General features: G+C 36.1%; 3 protein-coding genes across 5 annotated transcripts; all 3 read right to left on the bottom strand.

The window, feature by feature from the left end:
• Positions 1-2,433: 2,433 nt before the first annotated feature.
• Positions 2,434-7,249, bottom strand: LOC111797575 (oligopeptide transporter 4). The gene is made up of 6 exons (XM_023680622.2): positions 6,632-7,249; positions 5,874-5,971; positions 5,213-5,785; positions 4,079-4,331; positions 3,831-4,013; positions 2,434-3,213 (listed from the first exon to the last, which is right to left on the bottom strand). The coding sequence occupies exons 1-6, from the start codon at positions 7,133-7,135 to the stop codon at positions 2,593-2,595; spliced, it is 2,232 nt and encodes a 743-aa protein (XP_023536390.2). The 5' UTR covers positions 7,136-7,249; the 3' UTR covers positions 2,434-2,592.
• Positions 7,250-9,002: 1,753 nt separating this feature from the next.
• On the bottom strand, positions 9,003-13,586 carry LOC147792168 (phosphoglycerate mutase-like protein). Of its 3 annotated transcripts, none has more exons than XM_087124429.1 (10): positions 13,427-13,586; positions 12,933-12,996; positions 12,674-12,781; positions 12,338-12,417; positions 11,287-11,449; positions 10,777-10,851; positions 10,576-10,664; positions 9,921-10,040; positions 9,530-9,574; positions 9,003-9,413 (listed from the first exon to the last, which is right to left on the bottom strand). In XM_087124429.1, the coding sequence occupies exons 2-10, from the start codon at positions 12,990-12,992 to the stop codon at positions 9,287-9,289; spliced, it is 867 nt and encodes a 288-aa protein (XP_086980555.1). In that variant the 5' UTR covers positions 12,993-12,996; positions 13,427-13,586; the 3' UTR covers positions 9,003-9,286. The 3 variants fall into 3 exon arrangements, with proteins under 3 accessions (XP_086980555.1, XP_086980557.1, XP_086980556.1); XM_087124431.1 differs by having other exon boundaries at positions 12,950-12,996; positions 13,417-13,546; XM_087124430.1 differs by having other exon boundaries at positions 12,950-12,996; positions 13,427-13,512.
• Positions 13,587-14,946: 1,360 nt separating this feature from the next.
• LOC111797057 (phosphoglycerate mutase-like protein 1) lies at positions 14,947-19,669 on the bottom strand. The gene is made up of 10 exons (XM_087124432.1): positions 19,135-19,669; positions 18,755-18,816; positions 18,506-18,613; positions 18,126-18,205; positions 17,379-17,541; positions 16,838-16,912; positions 16,630-16,718; positions 15,960-16,079; positions 15,753-15,797; positions 14,947-15,318 (listed from the first exon to the last, which is right to left on the bottom strand). Exons 1-10 carry the CDS (start codon positions 19,313-19,315, stop codon positions 15,189-15,191), a joined length of 1,053 nt encoding a protein of 350 aa, XP_086980558.1. The 5' UTR covers positions 19,316-19,669; the 3' UTR covers positions 14,947-15,188.
• Positions 19,670-20,003: the final 334 nt, after the last annotated feature.

The raw sequence follows: 20,003 nt of genomic DNA on the forward strand, positions 1-20,003 counted from the left end.
CGTACCAATGGAGATGTATTCTTTTACTTATAAATTCATTATCTGATTTAGATTTAGAGAATAGATGTATTAATTTGAATTAAATTCTCAAATATTAATTTTATTTATTATATTTTATTTGGATAAATGCTCATTAATTAAATTTCTAAATTTTCATAATAAAAAAAATGAAAAAGGAATAAATTAATACGGTTAATTCAGATATTTTTCTTTATTTTTTAATCCCAAAAGAGAATGAATAATTAAATATCTACCGACAACTCGAACAAGAAAGAAAAAAATTATAAACAAAAAAGGTAATTTTAAATTAATTTACTTAAAAGAAAAGATAAAAGGACGAACGTGAGTTGGGAATCCTCTTTCTTGCTACGTGTCGGGCGTTGGAAAAGGTTAAATAATTAACCCAATTTAAATATTATTTTCTGCATATGAGAGGATGGAGATATTTTAGGACTCAAGTGCCACTTGTACTAAGATATTTTCTAGGATGGAGATATTTTAGGCTTTACCCAAATCTAGGTTAAATAATGCCTAAAGATGCGGTAAAACGAATTGAAAACAATAAAAAGCGGGAAATTCAAGATTAAAAAAGCGGTAAATTCAAGATTAAAAAAGCGGTAATTTCTGATACGAGAAAATGAAACCGTCGTCGAAGGCATTAAATTTAACTCCCTCCATTCCCACGATCGAGACTCACTTCTTACAGTATTATATTTAATTTTAATGATATTTTATGCTCTTATTTACTTTGGAAGCATCGGTTTCAGTTCATATATGCTCTTTAATTCACTAGAGTCTCAGCCCTCTTAAAATTAGCCTTTGGCTCCAGCATTTGATTTTTTTCTTTTTTTTTGGTCTATTATTCTATTATGGTCGGGATAATGAAGCATTATTTACAAGAGTATAGAAATTTCTCATAATAAACTCGACCAAAATATACAATATCTGCTAGTAATGAATTTGGACTGTTATAATTCTTAAATTTTTGCACCACGACTCGGAGAAGAAAGATCTTATTATTTTTAAAATTTTGCATATGTATAAATAATTGCATGAGCACACTCCCCTAAAATTTATTCAAATTCATATTTCACACGTGTAAACACCCTCTCCTGTAAAATAAATACAAAGTGCATACACATTTTAAAAAAAATTGCACACCTAAATATAAACATAGTCATAAAATATTTTAAAAAATTAATGAAAATAAAAGCATTAAATTAAATGCTCTTTAATTGTTTTTTAAACTCTTTTTCTCCAATTCCTTTTCCAAAAATTTAATTATAAATACCGAATTCTCAATCCAATCCAACTCATCCGTTGCAGACGAGATTCCACTGGACGAACGAACATCAAATCGAAATGGACAAGACTCCCCCGGTCGTTCACGGTAAAATAAAAAAACAATATAAATAAATAAATTGGCATTCAATTCCTTTATATTTTCACTCCTTGAATTTTTTCAGCCATGGAAATAGAGGGACCAGAGAAAAAGAAGAGCAAAGAATCTACGTCCATTTGGAAGTGTTTGAAGTCGAAGATTTCGTCGGGGAAAAAAGAGGGGACGACGTCGAAAAATGAGCATGGGAAATTCAGCTACGACGCAGTAAGCTACGCTCAGAACTTCGACGACGGGTTGGCGAATGCCGATGATGAAGAAGGATCCTCTCGATCCTTTTCTGCAAGATATGCTGTTGCTTCCAAACCACCACCTAAAAAGAAATAATAGAAGATTTTTTATATATATATATATATATATACATATATATTATATATTAATATAATGTATAGAATGAATTACAGGGGGTGGGGGGTAGATTTGTCAAATAAATAGAAGCTCTTAAATTATTTCAAGTTTATATAATATGGTTATTATTACATGCAATTTTTTTAAGGAATGAATTAAAGGGTAATTTCATTTTTGTTATTATATTTACATAACATAATTTATTGATCGAACCATACCATCAAGCAAGAAAAACACAATAATTTAGTTAGTTTAAATAAGTTTCAAAACTTAGAACCGAGCCTATAGCTAATAGATATTATTTTATTTGGACTTTCCCTCCCCAATCGATATGGGATCTCACAATTCACCCCCTTCGAACCCCAGTATTTTCGCTGGCACTCGTTCCTTTCTCCAACCGATGTGAGACCCCATTCTCCAACCGATCTCCCTAGCTGATATGGGATCTCACAATCCACACACACGACTATAAATTTAATCTTTTTTTTAATTGACCAACTATAAATATAAATATAATAAATTAATTCACTTTTAAAAATTTTAAATTTATATATAATAAATTAATTCACTTTTAAAAAATTTAAATTTATAATTAACATATTATACACAAAATTAAAATTTTAAAGATTTGTTCATTTTTTTTTTTTAAATACATGAACTAAGTACACAAACCCCATGAACTCAACTTTAATTTATCCTAGGATTCACAATTGAAATACAAGCTTGCGTTTCAAACTACACGTAGACAAGAGGGGGATGGGAAGCGAAAATTACATTTTTCACATTGGAACGACATGTCGAAATCACTACAAACAAGAGATTTACCGGAGAATTCAAGAAAGCAGTTAAAATACGGGGCAGCCGTCAACCACCACGCCTCTAGCGGTGGGGCAACTGGCAAGCAAACAGTGATCCGTATCAACAGGATTGGAGCCCCACCAATTCATATGCACATTTCGAACACCCAATGTAAAGTGAATAAGCACCGCCATGAACGCCACGCCGGCGTCCAACGCCGCCGACAGAATATAGTTATACCGTTGCCACCATCTCTTCCGGTACCGGAAGACGAAGTAATTAAAGATCGTGCCGACTAATAGCCAGGAGTTGTAATTAACCGGCGTGGCTGGGGGCATGTAAGCGGTGGCGCCGAAGAGGACGGGGAGGTTGATGAGAGGAATCCAGGTTTGGTTGGGGAAAAATCGGTGGAGGACATAGACGAGAAGGGGGCCGAGGAAGCCGCCGAGGAAAAACCAGTTGAGAGTTGGGTAGTTCCCTTGGGATCCGAATATTCGCTTTGGGCCGACCAAGCCCCATATGACCGACGCGTCGAAAAACACGCGGTCACTCGGGCAAGTCCAGGGGCTGTTCGAGGAAGCGCTCTGATGGCATATGCTGTCCACGGTGGATAAAAGCCACCATGCAACGCTGATGTTCACTGTCCCCGCTATTATTGTGCCAATCAGCTGCGTACACGTGGATGTTAGAATAATTTATTTTTTCCTCTTAAGCTACTATAGTTTATGCTTCCTCTTAACATGTTATGAGAGTCATGTTCTAAACTTAGTCATATCAATAGAATCCTCAAATGTCGAACAAATGACTCCAAAAAGAAAAGGAGTCGAGGCTCCTCGAAGGCGTAGTAAAAAATGACTAATACTTTAAAAGAAAAGGAGTCGAGTCTCGATTAAGGGAGCGTACTTTATTCGAGGGGAGGTGTTGGATAAAAGTCCCACATTGACTAATTTAATGAATGATCATGGGTTTATAATCAATAATATAATCACTTTAAATGTCTCACATCGGCCAATTTAGCGAATGATCATGAATTTATAATCAATAATATAATCACTTTAAAAGTCCCACATCGGTTAATTTAGCGAATGATCATGGATTTATAATCAATAGTATAATCACTTTAAAAGTCCCACATCGGCCAATTTAGAGAATGATCATGAGTTTATAATCAATGAGTTTATAATCAATAGGATAATTATAGAATCTAAGAGAAATTAACACTAAAATATACGAAAATATAAATAAATAAATAAATAATAAGAAGAATAATGTAGAGAAAATGTACCTGAACAAGGAACATAGATCTTGGAGGGATTTTCATGTAATGTCCTAATTTAAAATCACTTAGAAAGCTAACGGCCTGAGCCATGCTTATATATCCATAAGTCTTGAAGCACACGTTGGCTATTGGCCTTCCAGGCAATATGATTCCCATCAGATACTCTGTTATTATATTCAGGCCTGGAGTCTGTTCCGTAAACACAATTAGTATATTATAATGATGTGTTAATGCTGAAAATTAGGGTTAATTACCTGATTAGTGGTGGCTGTGATAATGCTTATTGGGAGAGTGAAAATGAAGGCCAGGGCGGCTGCAAAAAGAAGACCCCACCAAGGCAACTGAACCTCCTTCTTCAAGAAAATGCAGAGCGCAAGGGAGGCGGCGATTGCTACAAATAGAAGTATATGAAACCACCACGCTGGAATGTCCCTGTAGCTCCTCATTAGCCTCGTGTGGATGTCTTCCCTTCCTTTTGAAGATGCTCGGAATTTTTGTACCATCTCCCTGATATTGTAATATAACGATGTAACGTTAGAAATCACGAACCTCTACAATGGTATGATATTGTTTACTTTACTTATAAATTCTTGATCAACCCTTAATTAGGGACTCGATCCTCCCCTTGAACAAAGTATATTATAGAGCCTACCCTGAGACCTATGTAGCCCTAAAGTACACTATAGAGCCTCACCTAAGATCTATGTTGCCCTAAAGTACACCATAGAGCCTACCCTGAGACCTATGTAGCCCTAAAGTACACCATAGAGCCTCCCTTGAGACCTATGTGGCCCTCGAACAGCCTCCCCTTGATTGGAACTCAACTCCTTTCTCAGGAGCTCTCGAACAAAGTATACTCTTTATTCGACACTGAGTCATTTTTTACTACACTTTCGAGGTTAGTAATTTCTTTGTTTCACATTTAAAATTCTATCAACATGACTAAATTAAAAGTATGACTTTGATACCATATTAGAGTCTCCCCTTTAAGCCTCAACTCATTTTCTCTGGAGCCATCGAACAAAATGCACAATTTATTCTACATTTAAGTCACATTTGACTACACTTTCGAGACTAGTAATTTCTTTGTTTCACCCTTAAAGATTCTATTGGCATGATTAAGTTAAAGGCATGACTCTTATATCATTTTAAAAATCACGAACCTTTATGAGATATTGTCTACTTTGAGCATAAACTCTCGTTGATTTACTTTTGGTTTTTTCAAAAGGTTTCGTACCAATGAAGATGAATTATTTACTTATAAACTCATAATCAACCCCTTAATTAACGAACGCGGGACTCTCTCCCAACAATCCTCGACATGCCACCAATAATTATTTATAAATTAATGGCTCCTAAGTTTCTTAATAAATTAATAAAAATCTGACCTGCCATGAAACAAGGCAACGTGAGTGAGAGTAGCGACAATGGCAGCAAAACCGAATCCATAAGTGATAGCGAAGAAGGAGCTCAAACTGACCCTTCCAACCTGCCCGTACGCCTGCTGGTTGAGCTCGAACCTGTCGTTGACAATGGAGGTTATATTATACACCTGCCCGTCGGAAGTGAACAAATCGGCGGAGAATATGGGGAACGTCTTGGCGTTGAAGACATTGAAGCCCCAGTAGGCAATAGGCATCACCACGTAGATGAGCGCCACGTAGCCGACAAAGATGTTGACGATGGCGAAGAACGGGCTGATCAGAGGGCTACCCAAGAACGAAGCCACAGTGGACCAGTCCAGAGAGAAGGCTCCGAACCCGAGACCGGAGAAACCCGACCCGATTTGGTGGGCCGTTACTGAGTGGGGGAAGGCCCAACAGACCCATGATATGCTTTGAAGCGTCTGGAAGATATAGCCTGGGAACATGTACCATGTGAAACTGCCTGCTAGTGCTATTATGAAGAATTTGACACGTGTCATTCGTTTTTCCCCTTCCTCTTCTTCCTCGTGTAGTGTCCTGCCAATGCCTGAATTAGATTTCTTTTTATTTTATTATTGATTTCTTTTTTTTTTTTTTACTGTTCTTTACTTGATACCGTTATTACCGGAAAAGGGAAATCTGTACGAGAGTGTTTGGCCACCACATATGCGCCGGCTCCACCACGTACTTCCTCAACAACCCCGCCCACCCATAACCCAATACCTGTGACACCGGTTTTCACTTTTAACAGGCATTCGCTCAGATAATGAATTTATAAGTAAAAAATACATTTTTATTACTCTGAGACATTTTGTGGAACAAAAAAATAAAGTTACCAGAGCTTATATTCAAAGTGGACAATATCATAGTACTGTGTATATTGTAGTTTCTAACATATATTAGAGTCATGTCAATAGAATTTTCAATGTCGAACAAATAAGTTGTGAGTCTCGAAGGTATAGTAAAATAGTGACTTAAGTGTCGAACAAATGATGTACTTTGTTCAATGATTCCAAATAAAATAGTCGAACATCAACTAAGGGGAGACTATTCGAGAACTCCATAGATCTCTCAGGAGACACTCTATGGTGTACTTTGTGTTGAAGATTATTATTAGGAGTGAGTCCCACATTGACTAATTTAGTGGAAGATATGAGTTTATAAGTGAAGAATATCATCTCTATTGGTACGAGGCCTCTAAAAGTAAAGCCATGAGAGCTTATGCTCAAAGTGTCCGCTCTCATAGCTTTGCTTTGGGTTTCCCCAAAAGGCCGAGACGCACACTTATGCTCAAAGTGGGCAATATCATATCTGGAGAGTCGTGTTAGTCTTACTTTAATGCATTTAAAATTATTTAAAAAATAAAAAAGGGAGAAAAATCACCTGTGTAGTGATAACTAGAAGCCACGAGGTAAAGAAAGAGATGCTCCTCCAATAAAAGACCTTGATAATGGTCACAATGCCCACCGCATACGCCGACCCGCTGCCAAAAGCGCTTCCAGCATTGGCAAAGATAGAAATAAGCACGTGCTCCTTCATGTTGAACGGACCCGGGTTGAACGAGAACTCTTTCGACCCGAACCCGGGGATCCGGAACTTTCCGGTGGGAAGAACGGAGGCCATGAACCGTCCGATCGGGAGCGACGCTACGAGGACGGTGATCTGAGTGATCACCAGTGGCTCTTTACGGTAACTGAAGAACTGGTTCACAAACGACATGGCGCAACAGGATAACAGCCCTAGTGACCACATCCTAAATGTCCATACCGGTTGCGACACGTCGTCCGTCGTGGACACCGTTAGCCGGACTTCCTCTATCGGAGAGATCTCGTCGTTTTCCAGCAGTTGGTCCACCGTGTTCGGCGTCTCTGTTGCCTCCGTCCCCATGGCACCGGCTATGATAACGGAATCTGAAAATCCAGTAACTATAAGTAGAGGAACTGGTTAGATTTATTATTATTATTTTAATATTATATGAGCGACAATTTAAAGGGGCAACCGTAAAAATGGCACAAAACATTAGTATATTTATAAACTTTAGCCCTATTTTAAAATTTTTATAACTCTATTTTTTTATTATACAATTTATCGCCAATATATCGTTAATATATCTAATATATTTTTGTATTTTATATATCGATATATTGATCTATCAGCGATGTAAGAAATACAAATTATATTATTGATATACCAAATTCATCAATAAAATGATAAAATATTTTCTTTATGGCAGCGGTAAAAAAACATGTTTTTTTGGAGAGAGATACTATTTCACCAATCGAGCCACAGGTATCTAACATATTCATACCTAACGATTTTCTACAAAGTGGTGACGAAAGGTATAACTTGTACAAATCTTTCCATTAGTTGAAAATTTTTATTGAGTCGGATAGAAAATTGTAAAATTTTTAATTTTCGTTTTAAATTCAACACGGGCTTTATTAATATATATATATATATATATATATATATATATATATATATATATATATATTTTTATAATATAGTTTTCATGGTTAAAAATGTCAATTTACTTTTTATATACCTGCTCAAACATATATTAAAATATAGATGTCAATGTTGACGTGATGATAATTTAATGTTCAATCATTCATTTTCTACCCTTGGTTAGCCTCGAAAGACCAGTGATTACATATTTGGTATATAATTAATTATTAAATTATGAAAAGATCATTAATTTTAAAAAATATTTTTGAATTTTTTTTTTTTTGGAGAAAATAGTTGTAGTTCAAGTATAAATATTTTTCTTAAATAAAAAGTAAATAATAATTCCTCTCAACTCTACAACATTTTTTAATAATATAAAGCTTCTGTCTTGTTTGCTTAATAGTTTGACAGCGGCGTTTGATTGAATATATGTGAACTTGGGTATGAAAAATAAATGGTTAATTTAATTTGTTTGTCATTTTTTACGTAATTTATTTAAACATAGAAGAAGGCTTATTAACAATGGAGGAAACAAAGCACTCAGGATTATTAGTAGGATGGGACACAATTGCCGGCCAACCTAGGAAATATCGGATGACAAAGAAACTCTAAAATAAATATAAATAATAATGAAAAAAATAAACATAATAATAAACATAATGATGATTGCATAGGAAGTATCCTGGGACGTATTTGTATTGTTCTGGTATTAAAATTCACTACGACCTGTTTTGTTTGTCTTAAGAGCGAGAATTGGGACGTTATCTACGCCTGTGTTGATGTGGAATTGTTTCATTTTCAGACATCATTTTCGTTGTTTGGTGTGCAGACAACGATGGCAATGGCAATTAGAATAAATTTCAAAGTTTGAGGCACCAATTATTAATGGGTTAAATTTTAGAAAATACACCAACTTTTGGGAAGGTCATTAAGATAGATCTTGTGTTAGTAACTGTAACGACCCAGATCCATCGCTAGCAGATATTGTTCTCTTTGGGCTTTTTCTTTCGGGCTTCCCCTCAAAACTTTAAAACACGTCTTCTAGGAGAAGGTTTCCACACCCGGAAATGTGGGACATCACAATCCACCCCCTTCGAAGCCTAGTGTCCTACTATCTCCATTGGTATGAGGTCTTTTGAGGAAGCTCAAAGCAAAGTCATGAGAGCTTATGCTCAAAGTGGACAATATCATACCATTGTGGAGGTCCGTGATTTTTAACAGTGACATGCTAACACACGACAAGATTAAGTTTGCCTGAGAATTGACCAATATGAAGTCTTCGACATGCTCGAATCAAAATAGAAAGTTTTGCATATGGAAGGCGTAAATTTTATTAACTGTAAATCAAATTAAGAGTACAGATAGATACCCACAACTACTGAAATATGGACAGAAGCATGTACCTTGGATCTGAGGAGACAGCTCCACCATTGCCATATTGCAGGCTTGAACTGACCTAATTCATGCCTAACTGAATTTTGAAGACTTTCATTGGAGTAAAAAAGCCCCCAAAAATGGAATGAACTAAGAACCTTGCTGATAGGATTGAATTGGTGTTCCCATGAAGAGAAAATGAACGGCGTATCTATTTCAAGCTACAGCGTTACCTGTAGCTCCTTTCTCTGGATGCTTCTCAGTGGCAGCGTCACTGGGAAGATCAAGGCCTTGAGGAATTTTGCCAGGGTAATTGGTCCTCGAGGGATCTGATCCCTTCATACTGCAAATAAGGGTTCTGATTGGATAAGTACTGATATGAAATCCCATGCTCCAAATAGAACTACTATACCGTGCAAAGAGGTGATGAAGAGAGAGCTGAAAAAGAAGGGTGCATACCTCTTGTCAACAAGAACCATGGATCGAAGCTCACAGTTTGTAAAACTGCAAATTGGTGTGAATTTCATGAGTTAAAACTGGAAGCAAGTTCAAGACACTACGTCAAGTTAGCCCAAACCCACAGTTAGCAGACATGGTCTTCTTTGGGTTTTTCTTTTCGAGTTTCCCCTCAAGGTTTTTAAAATGTATTTACTTGGGAGAGGTTTCTACACCTTTATAAAGAATGTTTCGTTCTCCTCTCCAACTGATGTGGGATCTCACAAAAAGTGTCCCTCTCAATTAAGCGGGGCTCAAGTTGTCCAAGTGTTTACGTTTTTATATTGGTGCAAACGGATGTAGTTCGATACTCAATTTTTTAAAAAATTGTCATTCTGATCAATGTAATGCTTACAATTTGCTGATTTCGCTCTTAATAGATGGATGGCAGTCATTTCCAAAACATTTCAGGAGCTCAAATAAGAATGCACTGTGGGTGACAATTGCAATCTCTGTCTCCTTCCGAGTCCACAGCCTGGCCAGGGATAAAAAACCAAAAGGCATAAAAAGTCAGGAGCTGTGAGTGACAACACACAGAAGACAGGGCTACAAATGCAGAATCTTTGTTTTCTCAGAGATAATGCATAGAAAAGGTCGTAATTTTTTTTAGAAAATTCAGCTTATGACAACCTATATATAACTGTAATGAATACATGTCAGCTTTCAAAGGCATTAACGAAGGTCATAAAGTGGCTACCGAATAATATCCTCGAGACTATTTCTTAACTTATTATTTCTTAGCTTATTTCTCAACTTACTGGCTGGAAGCAACATTTCTCCTCCTAAACAAAAGGCAGAGACAACACAGTCGAACTCCTTAACTGCAAGAGACAACCAAGTAATACTGACATGCAAAAAAAAGCTAAGAAAACAGGACAAATGAGCTTTGTTTGCATACTTGGTTTCTTAATCTAGTAGAGTAAGATTTTAAAAAATATATACTCAAACGTCTTGACATTTCGTAGTGATCAGAACTGAAGAACACAGAGATAAATAAAGTGGGAATTTACCAATCCAGAAACTTCAGTCCCCTTTCTACAATCTGGTCATTCGACTCCCTAGTGTCTGGTGTCCATAGGATATCATCATCATGTTCAATCTAGAGTAGATGAAGAAAGGATTTATGCAAACAAATTAGACGAAGTAAAAAGAGTTGAAAAATACGAACAAAAGCAACATAATCCAGAAATATGAACAATAATTTAACTTACTATTGAAAAGTCAATTGCAGGAAAAAGAGACCGATATTCGCTGATGCTTCTCCTCTTATCACATGGATTAACACCCTGTACATTGAATATGATTATTCGTCATCAGAAAATCTGAAAAACATGGGCAAAATCTAACCTTTTAGTTGTTTAATTCATTGCAAGCTAAGCCAAGAACTTGACCAGCTTATATCCTCGTGTATAATTAATGCAAACATATTGAGAATTTCTTTCGAAACCCAACTATATTGAAAATTCACAGAGACTAAGATATGTATCGGCTTCAAAGGCTAGAAGTATCGCATGGAAAGACAAGTAAATCTATTATTAATAATTCTAGAAAACATTGCAAGTTCATTGTTCAGGTTCTATATATACTCTTCCCTAATAAACATCTCTACGTGAGAATTCAAGAGGCAAGAGGAGAATTATAATACCAAGTATTCCGATGCAGAAGAAAAGTTGAAATATCGAAACGAAACCTTGATTTTGAGTTCAATTTATGAAACATACCAAACGTTCCCTACAAAGCTCTACTGCTAAAAATGGTGGGCAGTTTAGACTTGATATTGCAGGATGGTTGCTGCCCCCTGCATTTGCAACCATTAATGGAGGAACATTCGTACCATCTTTGTACTCATCTCCACCAAAGGCTCCAACTGCTGTTTGCATAGTCCTACAGTGCAACCATTGATGGTTGAAACGAGAAATGTTTGATTAGTTTGGGGAAAAAATAAACTCCTGCATCTGGACAAAAAGAATCAAGTTATGTTATACTAAAGTTTCTTCCAGAAAGCAAATTATCGTAGCTCAATCCTCAAATTTTTTTAATACGCTTCAATATCATCATGATGCAATGCACCCATTTGGTTTACAATTCAAACATCTCAATGGGACAGAAACTAAAGTTACTAAGGCTACAAATTAACGTTTATCATCTTACCCTTGTTATTAAAACGAGGAGGTTAAAGAAGTGAACTCCTTGCATTTATTGCTACTAAATGGTTAATTTCAGTTCCTAATTACCTTTTTGCTTGAAATATATTAAAAATCATTAGTTAAAAAATTGATTAATGCAAGGCATGGACAGGACGGATCAAAATTTTGTGTCATAAAGGAAATGCACGAGCTTGAATTTTGTGTCTTAATTCTAGTCTACGCCTGTCTAGGTCATTCAATTTTCTGAAAAAAAAAAAAAGAAATATGCAGATTTTCAGTCCTACTCTCTTTTAACGCCATTAAAGCATGCTAAGTGGTATTGAGATATTATATCAATTCATAAATGTAATGTTAATTATCTTATGCATAGTGGTTCAATTCTATATCCTTATTTCACAACTTATGTTGATTCCGTTGAATCTAAAAAATAAAATTAAAATTAAAAAAAAAAAAAAAAAAAAAAGTGGATTTCTTATCTTAGAAGGGGGGCATCATAGAATTTGACGGGCAAATTATAATACATAAGCATGAGAATACAAGTTCTTATAGTAATCTTAATTTTCAGGATAAGCAAATACTTTTTTTTTATCAAGGAAAGTTATGTTGGCTTGAACCGATGAGATACCTTAACAAGGGGGAGACGATGACTAACTCAATTGTCTTAGAAATTCCACATGATTGCACATGCTTGCCCAGATTGTCAACCTGTTCCAAAATCCAGGGAATATATTATTTTCGGATCTTAGAACAAATTGTTGCTACATGTTTTATGAAGATGATGAATGATTAAACTAGCCATACGAATCTTTTAAGAACGTTGTATCTATCTTGATAAGAGGAGTACGATTCGATCATCTTATGATGAATTAATAACTGTTCTTCCCTATGTAAATGTTCTATTTCAGTATGTAGGCTCATACGTAGGGGGAGTATAAATAATAGTAGGGATTGTGGCATATACCTGTAGCCATCCTAAATCGGAAAGTTGAGCATCAAAGTAATCATAAGACTGAAGTAAACTGCGATCCTTTTCCATCGCAACATTATGAACTGCCTGGGCATGTCTCACCTGTAAAATTAGTACAAAGTTTCAAATGCTTGAAAAATGGAAACAGACAGCTACGAACTCAACGATATGAACAAGCAACAGATCCAAATCCAAGAAAAATAAATCGCTGACTTCAAGAAGAGTGCAAGAGAGAAAAAAATTCGTCACAAACCAGATGAATAGTCTTACAACGGTGCAACGGATACAAACTGAGACCTCCTGCAGACTCCATATATCTACAAATCAACAAAACAGAGAGCACAGACAATCAAACAACAACATCTCAGAAGTAAGGAGGGGAAAAGCCTTGGAAGTCGAGAAGACAAAGCAAAGAGCCGAAATAAATAGTGCAATTCTCATACGCAGAGTAAAATATAAACTAATTCGAGGCATCATGCTTCAGAAATACGAAATCAAAATCGGTCAAAACCGACAACAAATAACAATTAACAAAGAAACTCCGAAAACAAGAAATCCACGTCAATAATCACAGCCATTCCATATCCACCGGAATCAACCACATTTTACAGTCTCTCTAGAAATTAAAAATAAAAAAACTCCTCATTCAATGGCGACATCATATAGCAAAAGAACAAAGCCGTCAAAGTTCTTGAAGGAACAAAAATGTAAGAAATAAAACAGAAAGAGTACGTAACCAAATTCCACCTGAAGAGAGCAGGAAGATGAGAGAACGGTGAAGGAAGAACACAGCGATGCAGCTCGAAGACGGAGGGAACCGGGAGAATTGGCGCGACAATAATTGGTACGGAGCGTTGATCTGGTTGGAGAACATCGCGAATAGCATGTACATTTATAATATTTAAGAACAGAGGCAGTGCGGTAAATTCAAAAGCGCGCGGTTTGAGCCATCGCAATAAATGCTCAATAATCATTTTAAATTTACTCTTTTATTAATATTTTAAAAAATGTAATTAATTTTTTTAATAAATATCTACATATTTCATTACTTTTAAATATTAATAAATATACTAAACTAATATTATTTTCATCAAATTCAGTTTATATGAGTTTTTAAATTATTTTCATCAAATTCAGCCCATTGCCAAAAAGCTGTCGTTCCAATCAGCAGAAATGTTCTCTTTGTTTTTTTCTGGAGAGAGAGAGAGAATCAGAGGAAAGTCCTGAACCGTAACGTACGCTACGGCCACGTCTGGAAGCACATTGAACCGTTAAATTGTCAGTTACCGTCACCGACATGTCGGCTTACATGCAATTGCGGCCATTCACTGGACTAAGCGTGTCGAGAGTTGTTGGACACGTGTAACCTGATTATGCTTTTGGGCTTTCTCCAGTCGGCCCAATTATCTGTCTAGGCCCATTAATGGACGCGTGTCTTTCCAAATACAACTGTTTTGGATAAATTTCAACTACTCCATGATGTGACCATTAATTTAATAAATATTTGTATTCTAAGTTGAGATATTCAAAATATCTCATCTTATCTTAGTTTTTTAGTTGGATAGGGGGATATTTAGCTGTTAAAGATGTAGATTTTTATAATTAAAAAAAAAATGCAGAATTCCAGGAGTTGTGACAATAAAATGATTTAATATGTAGTGTTGCGTCCCTAGGTCGTGACACACGTTTTTATTTTATTTCCATAATATTATTTTAACTTATAAACTTGCCAAAAGAAAAAAAAAAATTCATTAAAAAATAAATAGCACTCGACCAAAGGGGAGCACACAGAGCAAGTACGAGAAATTGGCCCTGTTCCGCTTTATTAAAAGCAAGGAAGTGACTTTTGGATGTTGTCGTGACGCTTTGGTTACGAAGGTTGGCAGGGTATGAATAAGCTGATTTAGAGAGAGATAACCCAGGCTTTAGACACTCGTCCTACTTCTAAATTTCAATAGATATGGGGAGGGCTAGATGCGGAATCAGTTTCAGTCCCAACTACTGGGTGGCATAGTGAGAGGTGAGAAGAATAGGCTAGTAGATCGAGAGCAAATAGGGGTTTAAAATATTTAAACATGGAAGCATTAAATGGGTTAGTTTATTGAAAAAAAAAAAAAAAAGACAGAAATGAGTGAAGGTAATAATTGAAGAGACATTAATGCCTCACCAGACTATAAATTCATTTAAAAATATATACCAGCCAGACTCCACTTTCCAGAGATTCATGATTTCCTCTGCTAAATCATTAGGGTAATTATGACTACAAGTTTAATTATGTATAATGGACTCATAATTTATTTGAGAAAGTTAATTATTGTGCATAACATAATGATGGATGAGATACGGATAAAAATAAGTACCTCTGAATCCAGTGCAGAAAGAGGCCTTTTCTTTGACAATCCCTGTAGAGAATAATTGTCCTAAATGAAGAGGGTAAGAGACTCGTGAAAATTGAATTAAAATAGAAGTGTCTTTGTTTCTTCTCAAAATGATGTTAAGTACTATATTTTCAAGCCACATCTTCATTGGGAACTCCCTTCTTCTCCGGTTGCATTTCAGCTGCAACATCACTGGGAAGATCGAGCCCTTTCGGTAAGCCGCCGGGGAAATTGGTCATTGAGGATTCTGACCCAATCATGCTGCAAATGATGAACAAAAAACAATGGAGTCAGCCCACCAAAGAATTCAACCTCGACTCCCCTCTACCAGAGAATCCATGAATTCCAATATGAATACTTGAGCGAAAGAAAGAGGTACAAAAGCAGGGGCAGATCCAGAATTTCATGTCAGGACCACAATTCCCTAAACTATAAAAAATGTCTTGTAAATTTCTGAGTCGATTCCTAAAGTTCCAATTTTATATCTAATAGGGCTCTCACATTAAAAAAAAAAAAAAAACGTTTAGAAAATCAAATGTGATATTAGACATTAAAAATGACCGTCTGTCAGATACTATTGAACATATCATTTGACTACAAAATTGAAAATTTAAAGTTCGATTAAACACGAGTAATTTTATGGGTAAAAAGTACGGATAATTCTGTTTAAATTTTGTATTGAGGAATGTGCTTACCTCCTATCAACTAGAACAAAGGAACGAAGCTCACAATTGGCAAAACTGCATAAAAAAGTGAAGTATTCGATGAGAACAACAAAAAGATGAAATTTCAAGCGTTAGTATCAGATTCAGTAGAACAAAACAATACGAATCCTATCACTATGAAGGTATGGGCAATACTCCTCTAAAATCTCCATTTATACGAATCAGAGTAATGCTTACTGTTTGCAGATTTCGTCCTTTACAAGTGGACGGCAGTCATTTCCAAATGCACTCAATGAATGAAATAAGAATCCACTGTGGCTGACAACGGCAATCTCCTTCTCCTTCCGGGTCCAGAGCCTGGTAGGAGAAGAAAACCAAAAGATACAGAAATGGAGCTATCAATGCTAAATTACCTAAACGAATAATCACTTTTCTCACAGATATTGCATGCAAGACCACTGAAATAGAAAAGAAAAAGATAGAGACGATGAAAAAGTTGTTTTCAGTTATCATGTCTTCTACTTTCCTTTCACATTGTCCTATATTGAAAATAAAATTAAAAAAAAGTGTGGGAGGACATTGTAGATGTCCAAGACGGACACGACTTCTTCTAACGCTAGGAGACCACTGGAAGACACCCGGGACCAGAGCATGTCATGAAAGAAGCACATTGGTCGTGCTTCAACCATGTCTCCGGGACACAGTTGAATGTAGTATCATGAATGTGATGTGCAGGATTCCAGGTCGAGAAACCCGGGCAACTTTATTTTTTCAATAATTGGTATCTTAATTTCAAAGTATCCTCGTCTTCAAGAGATGAATTTTCAAAGAGCTATCGCACAGACATTTGATAGAAGAGAAAACAAAGAACCAAAAGAACATAGAGATAAATGAAGTAGACATTTACCATTTAAGAAACTTCAATCCCCTATCTGCCACTTCATCGTTGGTCTCTCTAATGTCTGGGCTCCACAGTTTATCTTCATCATGTTCAATCTAGAAAAAGTAGCAAGGTTTTCTTTAATAAAAATCAGTTAAATTCTAAGAGTAGATTGCAAAAGAAAAACAAGAATTGCAACATAATCCAACAATACGGACAAAACAATGCAACTTGCCATTGAAAAATCAATCGCAGGGAAAAGAGACCGATACTCTTTAATGCTTCGCCTCTTGTCACATGGGTGAACACCCTGTACCAATGAATACAATGATTTGTTATATTTATTTTATTTTATTATGAAAAAACATCATTCTTTCATTGATAAACAAAAGAATATAAAAGGCATTCATAAAAATCAGCCGAACAAATGACATAAAACTAAAATTTGATATTTGCATGTAGAGAAAAATAATTCGAGAGAATTCTTGAAGTTCATTCTTTAGCTATCGTCCTTTTCTCTAATTGTTGCCCATATGGAAGAATTTATACAGTTAAAGACAAACATAAAATCCAAGAAGTTTCACTCAATATGAATGCAACAGGTTACTTCCCACCAACATTTGACATTTGCAATAGAAAGGAAACACCATAGAACTCGTGAACATTTAAAATACAAATCCATGTTTCATTACAGCAAAGAAGTCTGCAAACTATCATTCATAATGAAGATAAAGAAAACTTTATTGAGAAGTCGGACTTGAATTTATAGAATATACCAAATGTTCCCGACAAAGCTCTACTGCCAAAAATGGCGGGCAATTCAAACTTGAAATTGCAGGGCGGTTGCAATCTCCTGCATTTGATACCATTAACGGAGGAACATTTATACCATCCGAGTAACCTTCACCACCAAATGCTCCAACCGCGGTTTGGATAGTCCTACATGCAACAATAACAGATGTTTGATTATTAGGGGGCAAAACATGAAATTCTAGCATTTGGGTACAAAAAGATTCATGCTAGTTGACAACTTGGAATTTAAGAGGGCAAAATATTGAAACACAATCTGTCAAATTGCACAAAATCGTTCAAAAATCCGCCCTACATATTTAAACAAATATTCAAAACACTTCAAAGAGAAACTGAACTTGCCTTATAGCTGAACTACAACGGACAAGACCTGAGTAAATTATCTGAGGTTCAAAACAAGAACTAAAGGGAAAACAATCTTTGGACATAATGATATCCAACAAACTCATAAATGGGCCAGGCATGGTACCAATCCCAATTTGCATCATTTAAGATTGGCAAAGGCTTGTTATGCCTTTGCTCATATATTTTGGATACGATTCAGTTCGAGTTCCGCATCATTTTTCAGTGAGACGGTTCCCATGAAGAAACTCAAACTCCAGAAATCCCAATCCTTAGTTCAAAATTTTTACATGTAGGAAAGGTTCATCCACCCCGCCACTTATAACTAAACCTGTTTCTTAAAAATAATATCCATTTCTAAGATGAGATACCTGAACAAGGGGGACACAATGACTAACTCAATTCTCTTATCAAGTCCACATGATTGTACATGTTTCCGCAGATTGGCAACCTGTTTCAATTCCCAGTAAAAAATATAAACACATTATCTATCAGTTCATTGGACTTCAGAAAACAAATTCCAGTTTCATGTTTGCTCAAGATTATAAACAATGAAATTAGCCATTTGTAACTTTTAGAATGTTGAATCAGTCATATGATAACAGAGTAAAATTTCATCACCACACTCAAATTCATAACTGAAATTCCCTACGTGTAAAGGTTCAATTCTCAAACGTAGGTTCACATTCGAAGTTGGAATAGTTATAGAGATTCTGGAAAAAAAAAATAGTACAGATCAACAAGGGCTTACCTGTTTCCATCCAAGAGATGTAAGTTGAGCATCAAAGTAATCAAAAGATAGATATTCGTTCGCGTCCTTCTCTCCTGCCACATTATGAAATCCCTGGGCATGCCTCACCTGTAAATTTAATTATAATAAGGTTCAAATGCTTGGTGAATAGAAACAATAGATTCAAACTAATAAATAACAATGATCATAACCATTGAACTTAAATGGACATCGAAAGAAGAGAGCCAAAGAGAGTATTTCGTTACAAACCAGATGAATAGTTTTAGTACGGTGAGATGGATACAAACTTATCCCCCCTGAAGCGTCCATTTCTGTAGATCAGAATAATTGCAAGTAAACAAGTGAAAACAAGGATTTTCCACGATCGAAAACGAAAAGCACTTGCAGAAGCTAATAAGACGATCCAATTAAGCAAAGAAAAATACTGTTCATAATCAACCAGAACGACAACTAATTGCTTAATACACAGAATCCCAAAATAATCGGCAAGCATCCATTTCCAGAACTATCAAACACATTTTAGTCTCGATAAACCAAATCACAACATATAAAAAATAGTACATCGGATCAGCAACCCGAAATAATCGATGAAGAAACTTCAAGCAGAAAGCGTGGATTGATTGATCTACCTGAAAAGCGGGAAAAAGAACAAACAACAGAGGAAGAAGGTCGCGACGAGGCTGCACTCAAAGGAGGAGGAGGAGGAGGAGGCGAAAAGAGTCGTGTTGCAGAAGCAAATTGATTTGACACGTTTCTAAAAAGCGAGAAACAGAATAAACAATGAGGGTATATAATAATATTCATCGCCATTACAGAGGCAACCGAAACAGAGTTGTTAAAGGCCGCGCACCAACAGGAGCGCGTGGATTGAGCCGTCCCAATGGAACCGAAACGAGAGAGGTTCTAAAATTGGCATTGGAATTCGCATAAATTTCTGAGAGCTTTGGAACTTGGCGAACGGGCGCCATGGCATTGGTTGCTGCTACTGCACCTCTGATCGTTCCATGTGAAGAGGAGGATATTGAACCATTGGTTTACGTTCCACAGCGCGCTACGAGCCAATCCCATTAACCAAACTTGCCGGAGCAGTTGTCGGTAGTGGGCCAGTAGCTGACGCCCCTCCGATTGATTTTTTGGAATCCATTTTCGTCGTCTTCTCTCTCACGCGTCTCCATATGCGAATATTCGAACATAGGAGAAGATTGTAAATGGGATCTTCATATTTTTGGGCTTTTCAATAAATTGCCCAACCGGCCCGCCCAAATAAATGTTGTCTAGTGATTCTTTCTTTTCTTAGTCAACGTGTGACTACTCCTTTCAATGATCCTTAACAAGGGGTCGGGTGGATTCGCCAATAGAAGTTGAGGTTATGCAAAATGACACCATATATAGTATATTACGAAAACAAAAAAAACTGAAAGGTTATGTTCATCGACACCATATATATGATGAAAACAAAAAAACTGAATATGTATCCCGTAAATAAAAGACCAAACAA

The sequence above is a fragment of the Cucurbita pepo genome, chromosome 6, assembly GCF_057944985.1.
Source record: "Cucurbita pepo subsp. pepo isolate OVF chromosome 6, ASM5794498v1, whole genome shotgun sequence".
In the NCBI taxonomy this organism is placed as follows: domain Eukaryota; kingdom Viridiplantae; phylum Streptophyta; class Magnoliopsida; order Cucurbitales; family Cucurbitaceae; genus Cucurbita; species Cucurbita pepo.

Bases quoted from the DNA above. Each gene is read 5' to 3' on its own strand.
- LOC111797575 (XM_023680622.2), bottom strand. From the start codon at position 7,135: ATGGGGACGGAGGCAACAGAGACGCCGAACACGGTGGACCAACTGCTG. The intron at 5,972-6,631 runs GTGATTTTTCTC...CCGGTGTCACAG, and splicing joins TTCTAGTTATCACTACACAG to GTATTGGGTTATGGGTGGGC. The intron at 3,214-3,830 runs GTACATTTTCTC...ACGTGTACGCAG, and splicing joins GATCTATGTTCCTTGTTCAG to CTGATTGGCACAATAATAGC.
- LOC147792168 (XM_087124429.1), bottom strand. From the start codon at position 12,992: ATGGAGTCTGCAGGAGGTCTCAGTTTGTATCCGTTGCACCGTTGTAAG. The intron at 12,418-12,673 runs GTATATGCCACA...ATTTTGGAACAG, and splicing joins CCGATTTAGGATGGCTACAG to GTTGACAATCTGGGCAAGCA. The intron at 11,450-12,337 runs GTATCTCATCGG...GTTGCACTGTAG, and splicing joins ATCGTCTCCCCCTTGTTAAG to GACTATGCAAACAGCAGTTG.
- LOC111797057 (XM_087124432.1), bottom strand. From the start codon at position 19,315: ATGGCGATGAATATTATTATATACCCTCATTGTTTATTCTGTTTCTCG. The intron at 18,614-18,754 runs GTTTGTAACGAA...TTAAATTTACAG, and splicing joins GTACTAAAACTATTCATCTG to GTGAGGCATGCCCAGGGATT. The intron at 16,913-17,378 runs GTATATTCTATA...TCATTGGTACAG, and splicing joins AGCTTTGTCGGGAACATTTG to GGTGTTCACCCATGTGACAA.